The following is a 27,045-nucleotide window of genomic DNA, read 5'->3' as shown; positions in this document are numbered from 1 at the left end:
TTGCCCACTGCGCCACTTAGCCGCCCTAAAGTTAAAGATCTTGACTAGTAAGCAGGGGTGTAAAAAGTATCCAGAAATTATACTTAAGTGAAAGTACGGGTACCGTCTCAAAATCATACTCAAGTAAAAGTCAGAGTACCGGTATCTGGCTAAACACACTTGAGTAAAAGTTTTCTACTTTTAAATGTACATAAGTACTAAAAAGTAAAAGTAAAAACTTTTTTTTATTGCAAGGGATAGGGTCTCAAACTCATTCCATCGTGGGCCAAGTTTTCATTTTAACTACATATTGCACCAGGTGTGTTAGTTGAAGAGGTGAGCCAATTAGTGAAATCATCAGCCGGTGTTAGGCAAGGCTGAAATGAAACCAAGCATACACTCGGCCCACAATGGAATGTGTTCTGCGATAGACAATGCTGAAATTAAAGAACAGAGGACACTTTTTTTGCATTAAAATGATTTAATGCACTTCTCCATCGAATTTGAAAAAACATGTCAAGGTAAACTAACATGGACGGCATTCACATCAAGCATCCAGTTGTAAAGTTGGCCAAACTACAGCCTTGGAAAAAATTAAGGGTTCAGTTATTAATTTTCTTTTTTATACGTGGGTTTGACATTGCACATCCTAAGGTTCTTGTCAAATAGTTGAAAATATTTTTTTAATCGGCACTGGTTAGTGGTTAATGAAAATATCCACTGAAAGCTTGTTAGCATTTTGCTTGTCACTCTGACTGTCTATTCTTCTGATAGCAGGTGTTTAATCAAAGATCCCCGCTTTCTAGTCTTGCACAAGGACCAATCAGCATGGGTATGGGTGGGTTAATTTTCCATTGATGGGGATTTGATTAGCTGTTTTTAAATAAAGTGCAACCGCAGGATCAAATGTACTAACAAATGTACTAATTAAAATGGTTGGACCTGCGAGATTTGTACTTTGTAGGTCTGCATTTTAATTGTAAGGAGTAAAAAGTATTTTTCTTCTCTGAAATGTAATTGAGTAAAAGTACAAGTGTACAAACCTAATAATACTTGAGTAAAGTACAAATCCCCCAAAACAGTATGGAGAAAATGTCACTGATTCCCGCCGGAAGGGGTCAGATGACCCCACAGCTTATATGAGAAATATGAGAAAAATAAACAGTGTAAACTATATAATTACCTCTTAATATAAAATACCACAGGTTTGAGTGACACATTTTTTTTTAATAAATAATAATGATAATAATAAATAAAAATATTATACTTTTTTTTATTTTTTTTTATGTATGTTTGCACATTGATGGGCAAAGAGCCACATGTGGCTTGCGAGCCATGGGTTGGCCACCCAGACGCTAGACGCTCGCAAAGTGCTGTGACTTTCCACATATATTCCATATGTGGAATAATGTTCTAATTACATTTTCCTGAAGTCATTTTGAAATTTCAGAAACCGTGCCAGATAAAACGGGTACTTTTAGGAAAAGTCATTGAGTGACAGAGCTGGAGCTCGACCGAGTGACGAGGATAATTTTTTTTTTTTTTTATCCACTTTTTCTCCCATTTTCTATATTTTCTCCCATCCCAATTTCGTATCATCCAATTCAACCCTCCCTGTCACAAACGCTGTTTCTTGCCTCCCACAAGCCGGCTGCAATGTGGACTAAGTCATACATAGCACAAGTCCCCTCCGGTACTTGAGGTAACAGCAGTCGCATCTTTTCACCTGCGCAGCTCGATCTCTCAGTGGCGAGGAGTAACGCGTGGGAGGCTCACGCTGCCCCCGACACTTCCTGATTCTACTGCGCAGGTGCACCAACCGACCTGTAGGAGTCGCTGTCCACAACGCCCGATCCCCACCCATCAGTTTCCCACCCCCTAATACGGCCAATGTGTATTAGTATGAACGACCAGCTAAACTGAAAGCAATGTGGAGCGCTGGGCTCGAACAGGCGAGCCCAGCGTCTCTGCATTCGTGGCGAGCGCCTTGCCCACTACGCCACGTAGCCGCCCTATGACGAGGATACATTTATAAAAAATGCCTAGGGGTCATTTGACCCCTTGTCGGCTGTGCTAGTCTTAAGTATTGTAACGAAGTACAATTACTCAAGTACTTTACACCCCTGCTAGTAAGGCTCCTGCACATCTGGGGTTTTCAACTGACCGGTGCATTGGAGAAAATAGAAAAGTGGCTTTGAACATGAACACTATATTCTTATTGCCACTGTATTTGTGTAATTATTTATTTAAGTTTCGGCCCTTAGACCTTAATCAGGTAAAGATCTAACAGAAGCATTGTTAAATAAAGTGATTATGAGTAAGAAGACAGTGGGTGTCTTTTCTATAACCCTTTGTAAAAGTTGAGAGAACTAACACTGTTGAAGCTAGTCACTGAAATGAGGAACTGAAACAGAAGAATACTTACAGGTCTGCCAGGCATTCCAAATTCACCCTTTATACCAGCAGGACCATACTGACCCTATACAGAAGACATTGTGAATTGTGTAGTTCAATGTTAAACTAAACATTTGGTTTAGTTAATTTAGTTCAACAAATCTTTGACAGTAATGTGAACTTGAAGACCATGTTGTAAATTAAGTTTCTAATGGACAGGAAGGACATGTATAATACAACAGATTTTTTGTGAAACAGACATGAATTAGCTTGAATTGTTTTGTCTTTTGGATATAGTATTAGTTTGGTTTAGTCTTTAAAGACTTACAGACGGTCCAACGGGTCCAGCTGGTCCTCTGTCTCCCTACACAGAGAAATAGTAGTAATTAACATGACACCAATGATAACTGGGCAATAGTCACAGACAGACATAAGTCAATAAATTGAAAATCTCACCTTCTCGCCCCCCAGCCCTCCGAGATGAAGAGGATTTCCATCTGGGCCAACAATTAAACCTGGCTCGCCCTTCTCGCCCTGGACACAGTACCAACAATGAGACACAATTTAAAACAGGCAAACTGAGTAACCAGTTCATATTTGTTCTAGATATACATCAGTAAAGAAGTAGTTGTAAAAAGGTGAATGGACTAGACATTTTCATACAATATTAAAAGATGTATTAAAATGGCTAAGATAAGTTAAGGGTTTGTGTCATTACCTTTATTCCATACCCTTGTGGGCCCGAGTCTCCTCTGTCACCCTTTGGTCCCATAGGGCCCTGGCAGGACATACAAAATATTGACATAAAGATAACAGTAAAATGATGTTGACTTCTTCAAAAAGTCCAGTTTATTATGATTGAATAAGACATAAAAGGAAAAGAGGGGAAAGAAAAATAAGAGGCATTGAACACCACTCTTCGTAATAAATGTACAAAGTGCTGAAAAACATTCAAAGGAACAAATAATAGGCTACTGATATAATTAAGGGAAACCCTATGGCTGCTCGCTCCATTATATTCTGCTCAGCAGAACAAAACCAGCACCAATGGTAATATTACCACAACAAGGCACAATTTGCATAAAAGTAATAACACTATAGGCTTGTCTGCTCAATAGTTCAGCACACCATCAAATTGAATGAATGAATGAATGAAAACTTTATTTAACAGATTGCAGAATGGGTACAATACAGTACGGCTCAATACATACAATTGTTAAGGGGATGCAGACCTGAGAAAGACGTTTGTCTTGTTTCCATCAGGGTCCCCCCTGAAGCCGAAAGGCCAACTGATACTGCTCATGTGTTACATAACTGATACTGCTCATGTGTTACATAACTAGGCTCAGCAAAATATAGACTGGACTCTGTCAACAAATAGAGATTAATATCATCCATATGGTTATGATATGTTTTATTGCAACACTACTATCACCGACATCTAAGAAGGGAGATCCCCCCTTGAACGGCCCTTCTAAGGTTTCTCTCCTCCACATTGCCTGCGGTGCATTTTTTCCTATTGCTAGGTTTTAGTGATTTTTTCCTTACCTTGGCGTGGGGTATGTCTGGGAGTGTTGCATTTTGGACGTTATGGTGTTTTTGTTTTGATCTTGATTTATTGTGATGTTTCTTCTTGACTTGTTTAAAGACGACGTGTCCGGCCCATGGGGACATTAACGTGTGTTGTCGGGCCTTACAAATATATTTGATTTGATTTGATTTTGATTTGATATACGGTAGAGCTGGGAAAAAACGCCAGACTTACAGGGAATCCAGCTTGACCAGGTAGACCAGCACCTCCCTGAAAATAACACAAAACCGCCATTAATAATGAATGTCTCAATATCTTCACACAATATACTCGATGCCTGATATGAAGAGTTATATATCTGTTAAGAATTGTTTGGACAGGCCACGTATTTGCAGTTGTAAAGTCAATTCAAACCACTGGAAGTGTGAGTGTGAACGGTCACCTGAAAGTATTCAACCTCTACTGTCTTTAACTATGAATAGGCTATACATATGTTTATATGGTTCTTTTTTCACAACATTTTGCAATATTCTATATGACACAATATCATCTGACTCAACTGAAAAGCATTTAATGTAGAACATGTTCCTGGATTATGATAAAATCATGTTTTTTCCTAATACCGTAATTTTCGGACTATAAGGCGCACCTGAATATAAGCCGCAGCAGCTAAATTGAATGATGTGTACATATATAAGTGGAACAACAATAGCTAGTTAGCCAATGCTAGCTAGCACCTGCGAAAACGAATGCCAAACTGATGATATCAGACGTTGATATCAGGAGCTATCAGTAGCTAGCCAGCTAGATAACATTAGACAATGCCTCATGTATGAAACTAAAGTGAATAGTTGACTGGGCCATTTTGTTTAATGCTTATGTTGAAAGAGGAGCTCTGAGCTGCTCATGCACTCGACTCTTGCCATAAGGGTTTGTTGACATGGGTCTGTGAGGGGGAGGCGGAGGGGCAAGGCGTGCACTGCTGCAGCAGCTGTGTGCCTGTGAGAGAAGAGCGAGTGAGAGTTAAAGGTGGTGGACTGTAACCTGTAAAATCCATAGATTTAGGAGGGCCCCTAGCGATGCAGGGGGACTCGGGGAGAGACAGAGGAGAGATCGCTCCGTATGAGCCTCTCTCTCTCCCTCTCTCTATCTATCTGTCTCTCCCTCTCTCTCTCTCCCTCTCCCTCGAGTCGGGAGCACTATATACCACTGTAATATCTTTGTGCATGCTCCCACGCGCACGCCCGTATTCAGATCCGTACAATAATAATCACAGAGGTATATATTGTCATTTGAAACAAGTTACCAATGCATTGTCCCGTGGGATTATGCCCCCCCGCGGCGAAATTAATTAGTATCCCCCTCAATCTCTCTCTCTATATCTCTCTGTGCCAGTCGCAGACTGTGTGGATGACTGTCACTCAAAGTGCTTAGGGGCGGAGCCAGGCCAACACAGCCTGAAATCCAAAGTGAGAACATTTTTGCTTTTGAGTACTTGATTAGAAATATAAAACAATGCATTTCTTTGAATAAAACCTTACAGAGGTGTTCCATAGACTCACAGGAATTGTGTAAAGTTGCCCAAATAGTGCTAGGAATAGCAATGCATGTCCCCTTTAATTTGCTGTATGATGTTATCATTAAATGAACGTTCTCTGCTTGTTCTTCAAGACAACAATTAGAGCTCTGAGGTATTTCTTAAATTTAGATTTTGATGAATGTAGCATTCAGTATAGGGTGGAACGTTTACTGTTGATATTGATGGACAAAGGTGTTGGACTTGATTGAAGTTACAGGGTTTGGCAATCTTGCTTCAGTGTTGCAATAATCTCTTGAATTGAATTTCTGCAATTACAGTACCGCCGTTGAACACTGGAACAACCGATTTGATTGCATGTTTTTTCACATACTGTAAATAATGGTTGTTCAGAGCAGTTCCACCTCAGTTGATGACTCAAAATGTTGTAAAATGTGTTTGTATTGTTGTATTTCAGCATCAGTATGACCATATACCGGTAGACATGTATTTATTATTATATATATATATTTTTTTTAGATCACTGCACTTTGTGGGATATGTAATATATCTTCAACTTCTCAACAACGAGTGACTTATTTTTCAACACCCAGAATTTGGCGCTGCCAAGGATTGGGTGCACGATTCCCACTGGGGCCACCCGTACTGAAAATGTCTGCACTCATGGTATTTATTCTAAGGCGCTTTCCATAAATCCTCCACCTAATGGCAAATGTTACAGTATGTAATTTGATACCAACCTTAGGCCCAACAGCCCCAGCGGCGCCGTCATACTGTAGGGACACAAAGAGAATTAATAAAAATATAGGAAACTTCCATATCCACTTTTACACATTAATCTAATGCAAAACTAAAATGGGAACATACTGCTTGGACAAAATAATACACCTGAAGGAGTGTATGAGGTAAGGTTATATATACATACGTGTGTGTTTGTGTGTATGTATATCAACTTCAACTTCAAACTACTTTATTATCCTTTCGGAACTTCGTTTGTGCAGTGGTTAAAAGACAACATACAGTCACAATATCTCATCACTATAAAAAACACCAACTACATGAAAACTACAGTACTTAAAAGCATAAAATATTAAAATCCATATGGAGCAATTCTATACGTATATAAATAATAATAATAATACAGATGATGATATGCAACCTATATGTTTACTAGCATCCATCAGGTGGAAGTCTGTTGTTAAATAGTCCAACGTCCTTGGGGGGGGGGGGGGGGGGGGGGGGGGTCATTCTGGCCTCCACCAGACCTAGGCGGACCTGATGGAGGTAGGCACGAAGTTAGCTAAGCCCCTTTTTAGGTGTCGAAGCTCTGTATCGACGACCTGAGGGCATTCGAGTATTCTATTATTTGTTGAAAATTTTTAATAAATAAGTTTAAAACATAATGAACATTAAAAGCACCAACATGTTTCGACCTAATCAGGCCTCCATGACATCCTGATGAAGGCCTGGATAGGCCAAAACATATAATAAAGTATTTTAATGTACATAATGAACTAGCCATATAATAAGAGCTATTAATGTTCACAATGAATAGCCATATAATAAAGTATTTTAATGTTCATAATGAACTAGCCATATAATAAAGACTTTTAATGGTCATAATGAACTAACCATATAATAAAATAGTTTAATGTCATAATGAACTAGCCATAATATAGGCTTTTTTAACTTTAAGAAGCGTTTCCTTTGACTTTTTCATCCGACTGTTCCCCCGATTCTTTCCAAAAAGCACCTTCTTTTTGAAGATCACAGTCATACGGAACCCTTTCCTTTATATTCTATTATTTGTATTCATTCATTCAATCTTTATTTCAACTCAAAAAGTCAAGTGTATACGTACACTTCCAGAGGATTGGTAGATGATCTGTCCTGGGGGTCCGGGAGGGCCAGGTAGGCCAGGATGCCCAGTTCCATCGAGGCCCGATTCACCCTAACACCAAAAGACACACAAATGCACTTAATTAGATAAATAAATAACAAATAAAGCCATAGTATTCACGTGCATTAGAGAAAATGAATGTAGTGTCCAATCAATGACCAATTTGATGATGTTCAGAACAACGTTTTTAAATATCTTATTGAAAAAAAGGTTCCCTAGTAATAGCTGGACCGTCTTGGTGCGATTTAGTCTACACACAGTCCACATTCACAATGAGACTGTAATATCAGTTAGTCAGTCAGTCAACCATGTGCCACAGCGTGGTGGTGAAATGGTTAACCCTGTGCTATTTTTCTTTTTGTTTGTTTTTTATATTTTTGGGATTGGCCGACAGACCCGAGCGATCAACCGACTTTATACTAGCTTTTTGGTCGCAGCTAAAAATACTCACCGTCTCTCCTGTGTTGCCTCTTTCACCCTTTGCTCCCTGTAAAATGAACGAAAGAGAGAAAAGATACATTGTCCACTGAAAAAGTCTTTTACAGAGTAATAGCTCCATAAAGTCCCAACAAAGACCAGGGGAAACCATCCATCTTGTGTCTTGAACTGGAACTGACCCAAGGTCTGTTCACCAGAAGACCCCAGATATGAAAGAGAATAGATAAATCTTCCAAATGACCAATCAGGTGTGCATTGTGTTGATGCAGCTTTCCTATCCTTGAAACCCAAGGTCATATTACATGACAAAAGGGTTGTGTGCACTGTAAGAGCCTACATCCAGCATTATTAGGCTACTAGATGGTCTATTTTTAGAGATTAGAGGCAGTAATACCCATGTGTTGATGTTCGAGGCAAATTACAAATCCTGTTCTGTGACCAGAATTCATTACATCCAGTCATACAGTTTTCTCATGTAGGCCAATGTAGGTGCCTTTTCCCCCCTGAACACCTGAAGTACTTGGGATAGACCACCGCACGGGTAAATAGGGTGCTGGAACACAGTCAGTAAACAAGAGACGTTCCACAAACTTACTCTGCTGCAAATTTCACTTTTATTAAATACGCTTCTGAGCATTCAGAAGTACACTCCGATCGGGTCTCTAGTAAGCTCAGTAGCCTATTTAATGCGCTTACCGTGTTTTCCAGAGTCAGACAAGAAGATATATACAGTAGTCTCCAGTTCCTAATGCACACCTTGATGTCATTAATGTAGTGAAATTTTGATTGCAAATGCTTCAAGGACAGAACTCACCCTGGTCCTTAAACGGCTATGCTAATTACGGCAGGACAGCTGTTTCAATTTCTAAATCACTGGTGGCACCGTTTATGTTTCTACACTAAAAGATGCAGTAGGAACTGGAGACTACTGTACCAATTTCATCTCTGTGCGTTCAGTAGAAAGCCATCCGGCTGCAAGCTAGTCTTACTTAGCACAAATTAATGGAAGCGGATCCGTATCTGCTTCATTTGTGCTAAGCATTTGTTCCACTTTCCCTGGGAGGGAAAGCAGGCTCTTACCTGAGGTCCAGGGAAGCCATCCAACCCTGGGCGCCCATCTCGTCCTTCAGGCCCCCCGCTGCCCTTCTGACCAGGTATGCCAGGCAAACCAGCCTTACCCTGCATAGTTCAATACATTGGAATAACTTCAAGATTGGCAAACATGATTCTATCAAAATAGAAATGTTCAGATACCACTTTTTCTACTGCCAATACTGATAATGAGTACTAGTCTACAAGTATCATCCAATACCAAGTATCATCCAATACCAAGTATCATCCAATACCAAGTATCATCAGATACTAAGTACCGACATGATACATTCATTTTACAGTGTAGACTTTAGATAATTTGTTTGGGGTCAATGGGAAGAAATTATTGTGCTATCATCTATTTCTTCCATCAGTGACATGAATCATCTTTCAAAAATTCAGAAAATTAAGTTTGCCTACACTTCTGATGTTAAACATGGCTCTTGGTTTGGGGTATATTTGATTTTAGCCTGGTACTGTATAGGCCTAATATCCAATAGTAGGGATGCTCGATATTGGCTTTTTTACCGATACCGATATACCGATATTGTCCAACTCTTAATTTCCGATACCGATATATGCAGGGTTTCCCCCCCCCACATTTTTTTTATAATTTCAGGTAATTAACATTACATATCTCTTGTTGTGGAATTAACACAACATTATGCATACTTTGACAATAAATAAAATGAGAATTTGTTCTTACTTGCTTGCCTGGGTAAATAAAGGTTATAGAAATGTAAAAAAATTAAATAAAAAAATTGAAAACCGATACCGATATTTTCCCATATCACATTTTAATGCCGATATCGGCCGATAATATCGGTAAGCCGATAATATCGGACATCCCTATCCAATAGTGATACTGGTGCCAGTGCATCCATAATCAAACTCTATGGAACAGCTTGACCATGCAAGGAGACTAATGCCAAACTAATGTTTAACAATGTTACATGACCTGAATGTTGCCAGCTGAAAAACTTTGGACTAGCTGGGAAAATGAGTGGGGCTGTGAATGAGGAATCATTCGCCTCTCCCTCAACTACTACTGTCTTAAGAGCCTTTAAGTGAGGCAATTAATCCCTAAATTCTCCTGTGAACCTGCCCAGTTGCTGGCAGTAGAAGACTGTGGTTTGTACTGGGCAGCTGCCAGGAGTCAATGTGTGTATGCAGTATATAACATTCCTTGCCCCTGGAGTTACTACCGCGAGGCCATTTCTGTAAATAAGAATGCTCTTAGTAAAATTGCCTGGTTAAAAAGAGATCATCTTGATTAGCTATGTTGTACTTATTGCAGGCTTTGTGCATTTTGCTTCGCCTATTGGAGGTTTATTTGTCACATACATACCAGGGCATACTGTGAAATTCGGGTGGTCATGCAAATACAATAATAAAATTGGCATAGAAAAAAATAAACACAGAACAAATAAAATAGGTAAGACACAAGATATGCATGGTAAAAAAAAAAGACAGAGAAACTGGTTCCTATATACACTACTATACTATATAGAAACAAATTTTAACCATCGTTTTCTCAGCTCAGTGATGTTAAAAAGGGACAGGTGGGGGGGGGGGGGGGGGGGGGTTGGGTAGTGTAGAGGTCTAAGCACTCTACACTACCCAGTAGGGTATGAGTCCTGGTCGTTGCAATAACGACTCCTATTGGTCGGGGCACCTGTTCAGCAGGGAGGGGATGTGGGGGAGATGGCATGAATCTCTGCGCACATTATGTTCTCCCACTGAAACTCCAAAGCTGTCAGGTGTAAAAAGAAGCGGCTGGCGACTCCACATGTATCGGAGGAGGTATGTGGTAGTTCCACACCCTCCCCAGACCGTCAGTAGGGCAGTGCAATGACCAGGAGTGAATTGGCACAACGACTAAATTGGGGGATGGGAGAAAAGGCAAAAATAAATCCTTTTTGGGTGAGCCTGTCCTAGATATTTTATGCTGTTCTTTTTCTCAGATAAATCATATGAGCATGAGGAACTCTTAAAGGTCCTGTGTCTTATAAATGGCATTTTCCAGTGTTTAGCATTGTTTCCTAGCAATGGGGGGTTGTATCAATGGGGTCTGTGTGTCTAATTCTCATTTTGGCAGATTACTCCAATACAGTGGAGACAATATCCTCCCCCAGTGAACTAAGCTATTCTGATTTGACTCGCTATCCTACGTAGCAAGGAGCTGATCTGCAGTAACGCCCCCTCTATGGTTGTAGCGCAACCATTCGCTCAACAACAGAGCGAGTGGAAATACCGACATTTCCTGAAGCGGGTGCCGACAGAGACAGCGGAGAACGAGCGAGCGAGAGAGATAGAGAGGGAGAGATAGAGAGAGAGAGAGAGAGAGAGAGAGAGAGAGAGAGAGAGAGAGAGAGAGAGAGAGAGAGAGAGAGAGACAGGAGCTTCTCTCAGGGAAACACACAAACACACACACTCACACACAACCTCCCGACCCCTCCCGACAGGAGCTTCTCCACTCGCATATCACTGTCAAAATATCTTTGACTCCCGCGCGCGCGACCGTATTCCGATCCGTGCAATAATATTCACAGGGGTATATATTGTCATTTGAAACAAGTTACCAATGCAGTGTCCCGTGGGATTATGCCCCCCGCGGCGAAATTAATTAGTATCCCCCTCAATCTCTCTATCTCTCTCTCTGTCTGCCAGTGCAGACTGTGGGTGACTGTCACTGAAAGCGCTTATGGGCGGAGCCCAGCCTAAAACAGCTTGAAATCTTGAAGTGGAAAAATGCTTAGTACTTATAGTACTTGATTAGAAATACAATTATTATTATTTTTTTTTACTTTACAGATGTGTTCCATAGACTCACATGAATTGTGTAAATTTGCCCAAATAGTGAAAGGAATAGCAAGACATGTCCCCTTTAACAACGGTAGATTGGGATTATAGTAAATGTTCTTACCGGCAGACCAGGCACACCAGGTCCTCCCTGAAATGAAGTCACAGGTGTCAGAGCTCACAAACATGGTATGGTGGCCTTATAAAGACATTTTACATCCCACATACACCTATTGGAGGGTTCTCTCTCTGATTTCTAGCTTTAGGAGAGAGTGGTGCATGTAATACTGACAGAACTGTCCTGGAGCACAGGAAGAAACTATGTGTGAAATAATTCGTAACCTCTTAACTGTCACCGACCCGGCCCCGGGCCGTCTTGTTAACAATTTGTCCACCGGCGCGACGTGCCACTTTGCCGACCTCTAGCGGCTCGGGTGTGCATATTTTCTAATACAATATTAGGGCTGTCCCCGACTAAGGATTTGGATGGTCGACTATGATTGGCCAAAACTTGCCGTTAGTCGACTATTGGTTAACAAAAAAAAAAAGTATAATATATATATAAAAAAAATTACAGTTTTTTTTGTATCATTCCATTTGGGCTGTGGGGGGTGCTTAATGTCTGAAGGAGTCGACTGAAGGCTTCTTGTCCTCTGCAAAAGCATGCAATTGGTCCACTGATGGATACATCTTGATATTTGTCTAGTCTAGTGTGTTCATTAGATGGGTGAAATCCTCTTTCAGTGCCTCTGTGCCTGTTTTCGTAGGCAGTTAGCCTCTGGTATGCGTGCAATTAGCGTTAGCCACGCTTCTAGGCTTCTTTTCTTTTGGAAAGAATGATAAAAAAAATTATTAAAAAAAATATTATATATATATATGTTTTTACTATTCGACTAAGAGGTTGGTTAGTCGACTACGGCTCCTTTCGACCGATTAGTTGACTAATCGACTAATAGGGGTCAGCCCTATACAATATATATATATATATTGAATTAAAGGCCTATTTGTTGCCTGTCGATTGCCATTTCAGTCGGCAAAATCTGTTCAGTGGTTCTCTCTACACGGCAGACTTTTTTTTCTATTACCACCCGCGACTCCCAAGGCTCTAGCTCCACCAATCATTTGGCGATCTCGAACATTATTGGACAGGGTTGTAACCAATGAGTGTGGCTTTCCAATGATACCCCACGTGGGGATGAGCGAATCAGGGATCTAAGTCATGAGCGAAAACAGGAAGAGAAAAAACCGAGGAATGCATTGGAGTCAATGAGAAAACTGAAACCTGCAGAGCTGAACTTTGGACATGTACTACACAAGACTTCAGGCTATGGACCCAGGGTGTTTTTTCAGGCATACATTTTTTTTTGGATATATACTTTTGGATATTGCAACTACTACAGAAAAACGTGAGTACACAAGTTCAAGTTCAACTCAAGTTCAGACCTATGTTACTCTATTTCATTAGCACTAAAAGTGAATTTTCCTTATTGTATCAGGAACTTCAGAATGTTTTCTTTCAAAAGAGACCAGGCTCATGCATGTGCTATAAGTATAAAGTATAGTATGTTGGTTTGCAAGAAAAGTATGCAGTCCTCAAGTTCAAGTAAAAAAATTGCCACTTTTCTGGGCGCCAGTTAAGAGGATAAAACACTGTATACCCCTGCTACAAACCTGTGCTTTGGAATGTAGCAATATACAGCCCCAAGCAATGACGTTGGAGCAAACAGATGCTGAAATTACCAAATGGTATAACCTTTCAAGCAAAGGGCCTTGAAACTTTACTAGTAATCCAATAAGCAGTACTAACCTGTTTTCCGTCAGGTCCTCTGGCACCAGGAATTCCATTAGAGAATACTGCACCAGAACCCTCCATATCATCCTGCAAACATGGACAACAAAACAATATGGAAGTCACTTCTGTCCTATGTGTTTGTACATAGATGATACTGCACTCTGAGGACGGTGTATTGAAATGGCCATCATTGGCTAGTCACATCATGTCCAGAGACTGATAAAGAGTTATGGCAGGTTGGGGGCAGAATGCGTATGGAAGTGCATTTAGGCAGAAAGATTCAAATAGAATTTCCAAACTTTGGAGAAACATTGGTCAGTTTTTGCTAACCATAACCAACGTGCAAACAGTTGTGTTTGGAGGATCAAGAAAAGAGGGCAGGTTTGAGATAGGTCCATTAGCGTTAGGTTATAACTATAACCAAGTTCTGTTAACACTAGTGAACGCTCAGCGTCTCATGCATAATCTCGCTTCAGCGTATGCACACTGAATAAATTTCAAATGTACCTTTAAATGCCAGCATTCATCTGGCCACACCCCCATCCGCTCACCTACATAAGCAGGGATGGGCCACACACTCATCTCCTTCCCAACAAATTTCATCACAATGAAAAATCAAGGGCCTGCAGCAGCGTCTAGACGCTGAGCGTTCACTAGTGTTAACAGAACTTGGTTATAGTTATAACCTAACGTTCTGTGCCACACTAGCTCACGCTCAGCGTCTCATGCATAATAGGAGCTGAGCGGGAGCTAGAAGCTCGACAAATGTACCCTGCTGAGGCCCCCCACAACCATCAGACCAGGGAGGGCCGTGCCCCCCCGACCCACCCTAATGGAGGGCACCCCCCCCTATTGGTGGCTTCACGGGAGGGCGACGGACCCGACCGTGCGAAGAGGCACTCAAGCAACTCAACGCACAGGGTGAGCAGACCGTGGCTTGACCCCACGACTACACACACGCACAACCCGCATGCCACCCGGGAACGAACGGAGGAACAACCTCGTTACTGCCCCCAGAATCACGGGGTCAAGGGCAAACCCAACCCCGTGGCAAGGCCGTAGCAGCGGAGCGCGAAGGAAGACCCAGACCCACCAAAAGGACTGGACTCCCTGGAATGGGGGCCCGGAGAAGTCCATGATGCCAGCATCAAGACCCCACCAGGTGGGCACGTAGTGCCCCGCCCCCCACATCGCCAGCGTATTCGGACAAAGGCCCCTCAGTTACTGCACCTGGTATTCCCAGGCGGTATCCCATCCAAGTACTAACCAGGCCAGAACCTGCTTAGCTTCCGAGATCGGACGAGATCGGGCGTGTTCAGGTTGGTATGGCCGTAAGCCGAGCGGGCCCTGTCCCCCCAATAGTACACCGCCTGGCACACTGACCCTGCAGAACAGGCAGTCAGCATGGCCGTAAGCACACAAAAAAGGTTAACCAACGGAAGCAGGCAGCGCACCGGGGAAAAACCAGGCAACAGGCTGTTAACCCTAGCCTGGAGACTGCGGACGAGACAGGCGCCAGAGGGGACAGCTGAACACAGCCGCCCCGGCGGAAGGGGCGTATGCTGGCGTTGTTGCATGACCAAGCCTCCATTTAAAAACCCCCACCCAGAGGGGTTGAGGCAGAGAAGGCTGACACGATCGGCAGACGTCATGAACGTGCAGGGGCACCCTCAACCGGTGAACCCGAGAGTTGACACTGCTCCAACACACCAGGGAATCAACCACCTTGGCGTTACCCAATGCGGTGGTTGTTCCTATAACCCCTCAAGAAAAAACTCCAAAACACACCTGCGGGTATACACCGGCTATACCGCAGTACAAGTGTCTCAGTTTTCAAAAAAGGGTTAACCCAGGCCTACGGGTCGACGAACATTACCTCGGACCGGGCCTGGCGATACGGGAAGCACAGGGTCACCAGAGGAGGTCAAAGACCACCCCAACAGGCCCCTCTTCGCCATGCGTGAGAGAGGAGCGAAAAAGAATGGAGAACCAGCCCCTACGCACACCGTACTTGGTATTCCCAGGCGGTCTCCCAACCAAGTACTAACCAGGACCAACCTGTGTACAGTGGTGCAGTCGTAATATGTGGATAGAGCGCATCTTTGTGCGCGCGTACTGATCATCTAGTAACACAGCGTGTAACCGCGTGTGACCACGACTGCACCACTGCCTGTGTAGCGGCCGAGATCCGACGAGATCGAGCGTGTACAGAATGGCATGGCTGTAAGCCATTACGACAGTGCTGAGTAAAAACGTACCCAACCAGGGTCTCCATAGCGCTTAACCCTGTGACACCCGGACCGACCTGGCATTTTTCCCCCTGAAAAAAGCCCAAGTCCCTCAGGGTACCAGAACAGCAGATCTGCATCCCCGGCGGACAACGGGTTCAACTGATCCGGACCAGCGTGACCAGAACAGTCCCGTGCCCTAACCACGCCGACATGCCTACTCCAGGAGAAGGGCAGATATGCGTGTCGATCTTAACATGAAAAGAAGGCGCCACCCAGACGTTCGGGCGAACCGCGCCTGGTGGCCCACCCCAAGGGCGTGAGACCCCTCTACATATGTTCAGATCCATTCCGTCATCATCCCCCAGACATGAACGAGAATCCGTCGAAAAACCAACCCAGGTCGTGGGATTTGGTCGTCGGAAGAGGAAAAACCCCCATCTCAGTTGCTTTATAAAAACGCTGTTTCAACCACAAGCAACCAAGGCGTGCCAGTCAGTCGCCTGTTTAAAGCGAGCTAGCACTATACGTGTGTCGGGACACACCCCCATCAATGAACAGGCTATTTAGACCTGTCATTGAATCCCCAAGGCGCCCAGGGGAACGACAAGAGGGGTGTGACACTTCCTAACTCCAACACTTTTTGAATAGAAAAGAAGGAAGCATCAACAGTATGTATCCCAGTCTACACAGCCAGGGGTAAAAAAAATTCACATTTTTACATCCCACCACCCTCCCATAGGAAGGAGACGGGGATCCCCAGAGAGACTTCCCACGCAAGCTGTACAGATTGAAAAGAACATATTGCACCTTGAGCCATGTAAAAAATTGGTTTTAGGGCTCTCCGGGGAAGAGGCACTGAACCCATACACACTCAACAATCGAATTGAATCGAATACATATACAATAGAACAGGACACCTTCTAGAGGGTCCACTCACTTTGACAATCTGAGGAGGAAGGCTCTGTACTCTGATGGAGGCTCCCTCACATGGAAGAAGGAGTCCGAACTCACAGAAGGCCCGAATAGGCGCTTGGTGAGGAGGAGCCCTGACCACCCCCCTGAAACAGATCCATCACATGGACCTGAACAGCACACGGAAGTCCTACCAACAGAGACGCGCACGGTGACGTACTCTATGGTGGGGGAATTCCTGCGGTGCACACGCCCAATATACCAGGCCGTGGGACCAGGAAACTCCCTCCCCCCCCCCCCCCCCCGTAACGTGCCGAACCGCCACGTGACGGGAACCTTGAAGGACAGGGGGTGTACCCCTGACCGACAGAAACAAGGGGAAGAGGAAAGGTTACCAGTTCACCCCTTTACGACCCCACACCCATGATACGATGTAATGACAAAAAGAGAATATGACACAGTCATAGTCAGCTCTATGAAGCGTTTGACAGCTCCACACAGCGCATGAGCTAACCTGCTATCTGATTTTTACTAAGGAAAAAACACAGAATAGAGAGGGCTCTAAGAGCCCCGGTCCAACATACACATGTGCTTCTCTGGCCAGTCCAACCCAGTTGTAGGTCACATGACACACACAACCCATCATCACCTACAAAAAATGGCAAAAACACTCAACAGAGGAACGCCGTTTTTCACAATGAGAGAATACATAATTCTCGATTAGTATCGGCCACAGGCCTTGCTAAGCACACACGACAGCGACCAAACCATCTTTTCTTTTAGGAAAATAAAGTTTCTCCAGCAGTTTTAGCACAACCTCAGCAATCAAGCTTAAGGGTTACATCGCATCCCTACCACACAAAAGACACAAATTAGTGCACAACATGTCTGATAGGAGGATGAAAAAGTCCCCAGGGAACCGGGGGGAAACACAATCCTCTTATTTTACCCTCAATACGGCCAGTTAAAACAGGAAAACCTGTTAATATGTGAACACACTGTTCATTGTCATCACAGGCTGAGAAAAGAACATTCTTTTACTCACTTGTCACCAAGCATAGCTTCATAGGTTAGTTACCTTAGTTGTGAGTACACGGTACATATAAACACCATGATGTTTCTCACACAACAACCAGATCATTTTCACATCTGTAACAACAACCCGATTTGCACGGAGAAGCTAACTGCCAGTGACAAAGACAGTTCACACATAACTCGCGTCGTATCCTAAATGCATTGCAGCAACACACGTTTGGGAAAACATCGTTATTCACAAAACATTTAGAAAAGTAAAACCAGAAGACGTGTTATAAGGTCTGGTCAAACCTTGTCCTACCCGGAACGTAGATCAGCGAAGTGCAGTCACAAACACCGTAGGAACACAGCCGCTCCTGTGTTGTTCGAACTGGGCAGCGTCGCCGCTCCAACCCGCACTACAGTCCTCTTTGTTGACGCAACCTTGCCGTCCTGGCTCAGGGCAGGGTCGACGAAACATCCCCTGTCAAGGATGACGTCGTAGTCAAGAGTGTAAAACATGTTACAATCAAAGCACGTTCAACAGAGTAGCATTAAGCTAATGGCCGCTCCAACCGTTCGGGCGCTACTGCCCCTGCGCGAGACGCCGAGCTAACGGCGCACGCGACCAGAAGCGAGCTCGCGGCGGCGCGCGAGGAGCTGAAGCTCCCCGCGCCAGGCCTTGGCCTATAGCAGCAAGCTAACGTTACCTAGTGATCACGACATGCTAGCGCCGCAGCTAACAGCTGACTGGCTAACAGTAGGCCCAACCCAAGTAGGCCATGCAGCGATCCCAGCAGGCTAACGCAGCAGCTAACAGCTGACTGACTAACCGTAAGCTAAGCAGCTATCACCTGAACATGTATACAATGACATAACACTCACCCAGACAGGCCGCCGTTCTGAACCTCTCCTCACTTTTTAAGAGAAAAGAGAAACAAGATGTCAACACTGCTTTACAACGGTGATTTTACCAACACCCGACGGAATCAGCACAATACCAAACTGGCCTGTGTAGCTGACTTGAACATGGATCTGCCGCTATCGCACATCCATGCACATATCTCCTCGTGAAGGAATACTCTCATTTGGATATGAAAGAAGGGGCTTAACACGGGACAGAGAGAAATCCACTCGTCCAGAAAACACAGGGATCACCAGTGTTAATGGTCGCGGCCCACTAGTTAAACTAAAATGGCTTCAGACCAAGGTCTCCTGTCGTCTAGGAGACTGAACAAAGGACCCTAGCCTGGGGCCGGTTTTCATAACATTGTCAATTAGTCCCCATAGCACTAACAGACAAGTGGAGCCTGCCAGCAAAACACTACTCACCCAACCTGGAACGCACCGATTCTCACAACAGCGGCGCGCCACTACAGTCCCTGCACCGCCGGAGGGTTTCACTCCGTCCAGCCGCATCCAAGAAGACTGTAGCTGGGAGGTATGTAGCGGCGTGAACCCCCAATACAAAACCGGTGGAGTTTGTGGAATGATCACCATCTTCCAGACACTCCAGTACGAAGACAATATCGCCGTATTTTCTCGTTTTAAAATAGTGAGAGAGAAAATAAAGATATGATGTCAACGTATTCTCCTTATTCTTCCTTTCCTTAGAGCAATATTTTTCTCCACGTCAAGTGGGCATATGAGCAACACGTTGCTTGTGATGAAATTTGCGAAGGAGATGAGTGTGTGGCCCATCCCTGCTTATGTAGGTGAGCGGATGGGGGTGTGGCCAGATGAATGCTGGCATTTAAAGGTACATTTGAAATTTATTCAGTGTGCATACGCTGAAGCGAGATTATGCATGAGACGCTGAGCGTGAGCTAGTGTGGCACAGAACTTCAACATCTATATTCATAGTTTTCCCTCTTTCGATAGCAATTCTCTTTGTGCGTGTGATGTGACGGTATCTTTATATTAATTCTATTTCAACAATTCCACAGAGATATAAACTGAGTGGGAGACAATGGGGAGTTAGAGATGTTTGGTCCGGTGGGCCCATTAACTGTATCTACCGAAAATCGTAGGAAGAACTGCATATTGATATCATAGAACTTACGAAGCCAACACGATAACTTGGTCCAGGTGGGCCAGGGGGGCCAGGTTGTCCAGACGGTCCTATTGGTCCAGGCAGACCAGCCAATCCGATCTCCCCCGGAGTGCCCGGTAAGCCGGAATTTCCGTGACCTCCCTGTGGAACAACGTGACAAGTGTTGGAAACGGCATTCGAAAAGTATTCAAAACTCATTAAGTGCTAATGGCTTCTGCAAGACCTTTCTTCTATAGTGTGTGAAGAAAGGTATGGAGTGTGTGAGACTAATCTACAGACAGGGTAAAGGGAGATTTTGCGTACGTAGGGAAGACAATGCAACTTCAAACAACCGTGCTCAGTAGTATTAATAGGACACTCCAGAAAATCAAATGTAAAAAACATGACGATCACAGTTCACGCATGTATTTACGTCGGCATCCAGAGAATTTATGACAAGCATATTTGCATAACGTTATAAGACACAAATCCACTCTTTGACGGCTGGTAACCTGTTACCTGCAGAAGGGCAGGCTTAGGAGAGGAGGATGTATAGTAAGGCAGCAGATTGTTGAGGTATGAAAAGTAGAAGCTTGGCTGGAAAGATGAGTGGGAAAGGCTTTACATTTTTTATGTGGTCTCTGGGAAAATACTGAGATGGTGGCGTTGCTACGACATGATGCACCTCTAGTGTTTATTTAACCTTCCCACAAGGACAGGGATCATTAAGACAATGGTTTGGACATCAAACCTTTAAAATGTAGCCGTTTCAATGTAGGAAGAAAAATATGAAAATCTATAAGACATCAAAACCCACCTTCTCTCCAACCGCTCCCCGAAGACCATTCTCCCCTGAATCCCCCTAAGGACATGAAAGAGTCCGACAAAATGTGTTAACAGAAACACAGGTTAAGATAGAAGAACAACATTGTATTTCAATAATACAGTACATTCTTTATGACAGATGATTATGTGGAAGTTAGGAAACAGGAAGTTGCCAGTCATCTGGCAACTTTTAGCCCTACCTTGTCTCCCTTGGCACCGAGAGTTCCTAAACGTCCGTCGGGACCTGGAAGACCAGGCAGGCCCTAAAGGGCAAAATATTTGGTTTAATAAAATGTAGGTGGATGCAGTTGTACAATCATTACCATTGCTACTCTACTAACGCAACAGAGGTGCATGCATCCTTTGATGAAATGTAAATAGAAAGTAAATATAAAGTAACTTTAAAGGAAGGAGGTACTAATAGTATAGTTTAGATACATTAAGAGTTAAAATTGTAAATTGTATATAGTATAGTAGTGTATATAGGAACCAGTTTCTCAGGAACTCAGCATGTCTTATTTTTTTTTACCATGCATATCTTGTGTCTTACCTATTTAATTTGTTCTGTGTTTATTTTTTTCTATGCCTATTTTATTATTGTATTTTGCACAATCAATGCGGCATGACCACCCGCATTTCACAGTATGCCCTGGTATGTATGTGACAAATAAACCTCTTGATTCTTGATTCTTAAAAATGCGTTTTCATGGTGGCTGACGTTGCCACCCATCATTGTTTGATTGCTCGGAAATAAATGTGCTGATCTTTAACCCTTTCACAACCACACTACATAGGGTTAACCCCTTCACTACCACACTAAAGACGGCACTGTCTGTAGTGTGGTAGTGAAGGGGTTAACCTTCTGTAGTGTGGTAGTGAAAGGGTTAACCATTTGGTAGTGTGGCAGTGAAAGGGTTAACCTTCTGTATTGTCTCAGTGAAAGGGTTAGCCCTTTGGTAGTGAAAGGGTTAACCTTCAGTATTGTCACAATGAAAGGGTTAACCCATTGGTAGTGTGGCACTGAAAGGGTTAAATGTTCTGTTTTTATCTCTTAAAACATTATAAACGATGTTCGATATTGGCTTTTTTACCGATATCCGATATACCGATATTGTCCAACTCTTAATTTCCGATACCGATATCAACCGATACCGATATATGCCGGGTTCCCCCCCCAAAAAACACAACATTATGCATACTTTTCACAATAAATTAAATAAGAATTAGTTCTTACTTGTTTGCCTGGGTAAATAAACGTTAAATAAATGTAAAAAATATATATATTTAAATAAAAACTATTTTTTTTGAAAACCTATACCGATCATTTCCGATATTACATTTTAATGCCAATATCGGCCGATAATATCAGTAGGCCGATAATATCGGACATCCCTATTATAAACCATTCCTTCCTTGCTTGTGAGCAGCTTGGAGGAGGAGAAAAAGGTCCAGCTGTGTGTCTCATCTCGTCTGGCTGCACTGTAACGCACCGGGGACCGTGGTGGAGAGCCGCACGCAGAGCAAGCTGCTGGCCATCATGGGCAATACCAACCACCCTCTCCACCACACCCTGGTGGGGCAGAGCAGCAGTCGCAGCGGACGGCTCATCTCCCTGCACTCACGGACTGAGCGGCACAGGAGGTCCTTTGTCCCCACAGCCATCAGACTGTACAACAGTGTAATATAGTGCGGGGGACCTTGACCTCTGACCCACACACCTGTTTATACACGTGTTTTTACACCTGTTTTTATACACTGTTTTATACACCTGCTTTTATCTAATCACGCTCCTATTAATATTGATGGATATGATTTAATTGAATTTTATCATGTGCTTATTTTTAATTCATGATGCAGACATAACGTGTAATAACTGAATGAGAACTGTCAATGTCTGTATACTGTGTGAGCTGCGAGATACCCTGAATTTCCCCAAGGGGATTAATAAAGTATCTATCTATCTATCTACAGCTGTGTGTCTCATCTCGTCTGGCTGCACTGTAACGCACCTACAGCTCTGTGTCTCTTCTCGTCTGGCTGCACTGTAACGCACCTACAGCTGTGTGTCTCATCTCGTCTGGCTGCACTGTAACGCACCTACAGCTCTGTGTCTCTTCTCGTCTGGCTGCACTGTAACGCACCTACAGCTGTGTGTCTCATCTCGTCTGGCTGCACTGTAACGCACCTACAGCTGTGTGTCTCATCTCGTCTGGCTGCACTGTAACGCACCTACAGCTGTGTGTCTCATCTCGTCTGGCTGCACTGTAACGCACCTACAGCTCTGTGTCTCATCTCGTCTGGCTGCACTGTAACGCACCTACAGCTGTGTGTCTCATCTCGTCTGGCTGCACTGTAACGCACCTACAGCTGTGTGTCTCATCTCGTCTGGCTGCACTGTAACGCACCTACAGCTGTGTGTCTCATCTCGTCTGGCTGCACTGTAACGCACCTACAGCTCTGTGTCTCTTCTCGTCTGGCTGCACTGTAACGCACCTACAGCTGTGTCTCATCTCGTCTGGCTGCACTGTAACGCACCTACAGCTCTGTGTCTCATCTCGTCTGGCTGCACTGTAACGCACCTACAGCTGTGTGTCTCTTCTCGTCTGGCTGCACTGTAACGCACCTACAGCTCTGTGTCTCATCTCGTCTGGCTGCACTGTAACGCACCTACAGCTGTGTCTCATCTCGTCTGGCTGCACTGTAACGCACCTACAGCTGTGTGTCTCATCTCGTCTGGCTGCACTGTAACGCACCTACATCTCTGTGTCTCATCTCGTCTGGCTGCACTGTAACGCACCTACAGCTGTGTGTCTCATCTCGTCTGGCTGCACTGTAACGCACCTACAGCTCTGTGTCTCATCTCGTCTGGCTGCACTGTAACACACCTACAGCTGTGTGTCTCATCTCGTCTGGCTGCACTGTAACGCACCTACAGCTGTGTGTCTCATCTCGTCTGGCTGCACTGTAACGCACCTACAGCTGTGTGTCTCATCTCGTCTGGCTGCACTGTAACGCACCTACAGCTCTGTGTCTCATCTCGTCTGGCTGCACTGTAACGCACCTACAGCTGTGTGTCTCATCTCGTCTGGCTGCACTGTAACGCACCTACAGCAGCATGGCGGCTTAGCAAACGTCAGCTAACCGATGAGGTGTAATATACATATTTTTTTACATTTAAATTAAAATATTGAAAATAAATTATCAAAGATAATAATGATAATGATAATAATAATAATAATAATAATAATAATAATAATAATAATAATAATAATAATAATAATAATAATAATAATAATAATAATAATAATAATAATAATAATATATTTGATTTGTAAGGCGCTTTATAGTTGTGGAGCAAATCTCAAAGCGCTACATTGTAAAAGAACATAAAAGCTATCAAGAGAGTAAAAAAAAAAGCAATACTAAAACTAGTAAGGAGTAAAAAGAACACTAAAACTAGTAAAAGTAAAAAACATAAAATAAGAAGGGCTAAAACTGATAAAAGAACATAAAATGTGTGGAGCTAAAACTAGATAAAAAGCAACAAAAGGCTCTATTAAAAATATAATAATTTTTTTTTGTTTTGAGGCCCTTTTTAAAAGCATCCACAGTATGTGGTGCTCTCAGGTGGTTGGGGAGAGCATTCCACAGAGACTGGGAATCAAACTGAAAGAGTCAAGCAATCAAACAATGGGGTGTCTTCAGTGATGACAGTATCTCCAAAAGCTGGTTATATTTCAGAAAATTACGTGCACTTTCATGTATAATGTCAGAATGTTATGAGTTGGTTGGTTCGTTAGTGACATTAGAGACGAATAGACGAACACTTACAGGTTGGCCAGGGGCCCCGTCTCGTCCGGGTGCTCCGAAGGCCCCAGAACCCACCGCTGTGCCACCACTGAGGGGGCCAGGGGGACCGGGAGGACCCGGGAGTCCAGGTAAGCCAGGCAAACCCTGCAGGACAAATACACATTTGAAAGGTTTCATTCCAAACATACTATATCCTTTTGGAAAACAAGACATTTGATTAAACTTCCTACTCTGTATTTCAATAACACCCCTGTTCACTGTCTCCACATGCTGGATAGTATCATGATTAATTACAAACTGTGGATCTCAGGCCTTCATTATGTGCATGTCAGCTCAGTCATTGGTATGTTCTGATCTACAGGGCCATTCTTGGTATGGTTACGATTTTCTTATCGTCTCTTTTAAACTTGAACAATGTAAATTAAATTACAATCTCTGTTCAAAGGAATTTCTGCACTTTGTTGTTCCAAAAGTCTGAACAGAAATAGGAAAGAAAGCTTTTAGGTTCTCCGCACCAACTGCTTGGAACAATCTTCAGTCTGATCTTAAAATTCAAAGCTTGGTAACCCTGAATGTATTTAAGGCTATAATGAAGCCTATTGTTATCAGGTTTTCTGTGTGCAAATGTTTTATTTTACCATTTTGTGATGTCTGTAATGTTATTCTTGGCCAGGTCTCCCTTGTAAAATAGATCCTGGATCTCAATGGGACAAACCTGGCTAAATAAAGGCTCAATTATAAAAAATATATTATTTTGAAAAGCAAAGGCCTTTAAGCTAGCTAAGGGATTAGTACATGTCAATACATGTAATTTCTTTTCAAACGGTTACCGGTAATATATATTTTTGGAATTAAACCCTTCATACACTACTGTATAGCACACTTTGACAAATTATTTACTGATACTGGTTCGCACATATCGCACATTTTTCTCAGAATCAGAATCAGAACAAAAGAATATGTCGGATGATACTTCTCATTGAACATTGTGCCATTTCACATCTCAGTACAAAGTCCACTCTTAGAGAAGGACCTGGTGCTTCAAATGGTTCTGTTTGGATAGTGCTTTATTCTATCAGAGAGGTTAATAAAGAATTAACTACACATTTATAGAAGACAGGAAAGGAAAGATGACTTGGAAAGGAAAGAAAGATTTGGAAAGGAGCTTCAAACTTCACATCAGGATGAACCAATAAACACTGAGCAGGTGAATAAGCTTTACTTCAGGCAGAACACAGTGGTCATGAACACCAACACGCGGCTGTCAGCTGATCAAAGAGGCGCACCAATCATAATCAAACACGACTAAAACTCTTGATGTCAAGGTGGTTCATTTAAGCTGTTCTGCCTACTGTTACTTTACTGCTTTACTGCAGGCGGAGGATGGTGTGGGGTTTGCTTTACAACTGCAGTAAAGCACTAAAGTAAACCCCATGCCAGCCTCTGCCTGCGTTAGTCTATCCCAGGGGTCAGCAACCCTTTACTATCAAAAGAGCAATTTTTTCTCCCTCCCACAAAATAAAATTCCTCTGGAGCCGCAAAACCAATTTACCCTTAAAATTAAGATAAAACAGGGCGGCTACGTGGCGTAGTGGGCAAAGCGCTCGCCACGAATGACGGAGACGCTGGGCTTGCCTGTTCGAGCCCAGCGCTCCACATTGCTTTCAGTTTAGCTGGTTGTTCATACTAATACACATTGGCCGTATTAGGGGGTGGGAAACTGATGGGTGGGGATCGGGCGTTGTGGACAGCGACTCCTACAGGTCGGTTGGTGCGCCTGCGCAGTAGAATCAGGAAGTGTCGGGGGCAGCGTGAGCCTCCCACGCGTTACTCCTCGCCACTGAGAGATCGAGCTGCGCAGGTGAAAAGATGCGACTGCTGTTACCTCAAGTACCGGAGGGGACTTGTGCTATGTATGACTTAGTCCACATTGCAGCCGGCTTGTGGGAGGCAAGAAACAGCGTTCGTGACAGGGGATGGTTGAATTGGATGATATGAAATTGGGATGGGAGAAAATATAGAAAAATGGGAGAAAAAGTGGATAAAAAAAAATTAAGATAAAACAGTGTATACCATTTTATATATAGTTATCCCCAAGCATACCCCACATTTAGCATAAAACGCCTGACAATTGAATACCCAAAGTCATTTGCGATTTATTATACTTTATACTTATAGCAGCACACAGTTTGTTGCATTAATGGAATTATAAAGCAACAAACATTTTTTTTTGACTTTATTGCTGTTTTTACCTGTTATAACAAAAGAAAACCTCAAACTCTTATGAAGAGGTGAAAAAAGACTGGCTGTGTAGACCTATTTTTAAATAAAACACAGAAGAGGAGACAAAACACACGACTTTGAAATGAAACCCTGAACTATTCAGGTATATTTGAGTCCTTCCCTTATTTGTGGAACATTTATAAAATAAAAAGTAGTCCACTTTGAAAAAAGACTACCATGTGTAGACCTACTTTGAAATAAAACACAGAAGAGGAGAAAAAACACTGGCATCTGTAGACCTACTTTGAAATCAAACCCTGAACTATGCAGGTATATTTGAGTCTTTCCCTTATTTGTGGAACATTTATCAAATTAAAAGTAGTCCACTTTGAAAAAAGACTACCATGTGTAGACCTACTTTGAAATCAAACCCTGAACTATGCAGCTCTATTTGAGTCCTTCCCTTATTTGTGTAAAATCTATAAAAGAAAAAGAAAATTTGTTTGTAAATTTCTCACCACATATCAGGCATA

The 27,045-nt window shown here is 43.1% G+C and overlaps 1 protein-coding gene across 1 annotated transcript in view; it reads right to left on the bottom strand.

The window, feature by feature from the left end:
- Positions 1 to 27,045, bottom strand: part of LOC311226002 (collagen alpha-1(XVIII) chain-like) — a 107,125-nt gene that overhangs the window by 24,222 nt on the left and 55,858 nt on the right. Inside the window, exons 15-29 of the mRNA XM_084311384.1 lie at positions 24,311 to 24,433; positions 20,680 to 20,742; positions 20,472 to 20,516; positions 19,685 to 19,816; positions 13,481 to 13,552; positions 11,798 to 11,824; positions 8,860 to 8,958; positions 7,793 to 7,828; positions 7,303 to 7,392; positions 6,182 to 6,214; positions 4,139 to 4,174; positions 3,092 to 3,151; positions 2,830 to 2,907; positions 2,702 to 2,737; positions 2,405 to 2,458 (exon numbers count right to left, since the gene is read on the bottom strand). Of these exons, the coding sequence (XP_084167510.1) occupies positions 2,405 to 2,458; positions 2,702 to 2,737; positions 2,830 to 2,907; positions 3,092 to 3,151; positions 4,139 to 4,174; positions 6,182 to 6,214; positions 7,303 to 7,392; positions 7,793 to 7,828; positions 8,860 to 8,958; positions 11,798 to 11,824; positions 13,481 to 13,552; positions 19,685 to 19,816; positions 20,472 to 20,516; positions 20,680 to 20,742; positions 24,311 to 24,433 (984 nt within the window). The remainder of the gene's footprint in view (positions 1 to 2,404; positions 2,459 to 2,701; positions 2,738 to 2,829; positions 2,908 to 3,091; positions 3,152 to 4,138; positions 4,175 to 6,181; positions 6,215 to 7,302; positions 7,393 to 7,792; positions 7,829 to 8,859; positions 8,959 to 11,797; positions 11,825 to 13,480; positions 13,553 to 19,684; positions 19,817 to 20,471; positions 20,517 to 20,679; positions 20,743 to 24,310; positions 24,434 to 27,045) is intronic.

Source organism: Notolepis coatsorum (assembly GCF_963971535.1).
Source record: "Notolepis coatsorum genome assembly, chromosome: 3".
NCBI lineage: Eukaryota > Metazoa > Chordata > Actinopteri > Aulopiformes > Paralepididae > Notolepis > Notolepis coatsorum.
This window is presented reverse-complemented; position numbering and strand designations above follow the sequence as displayed.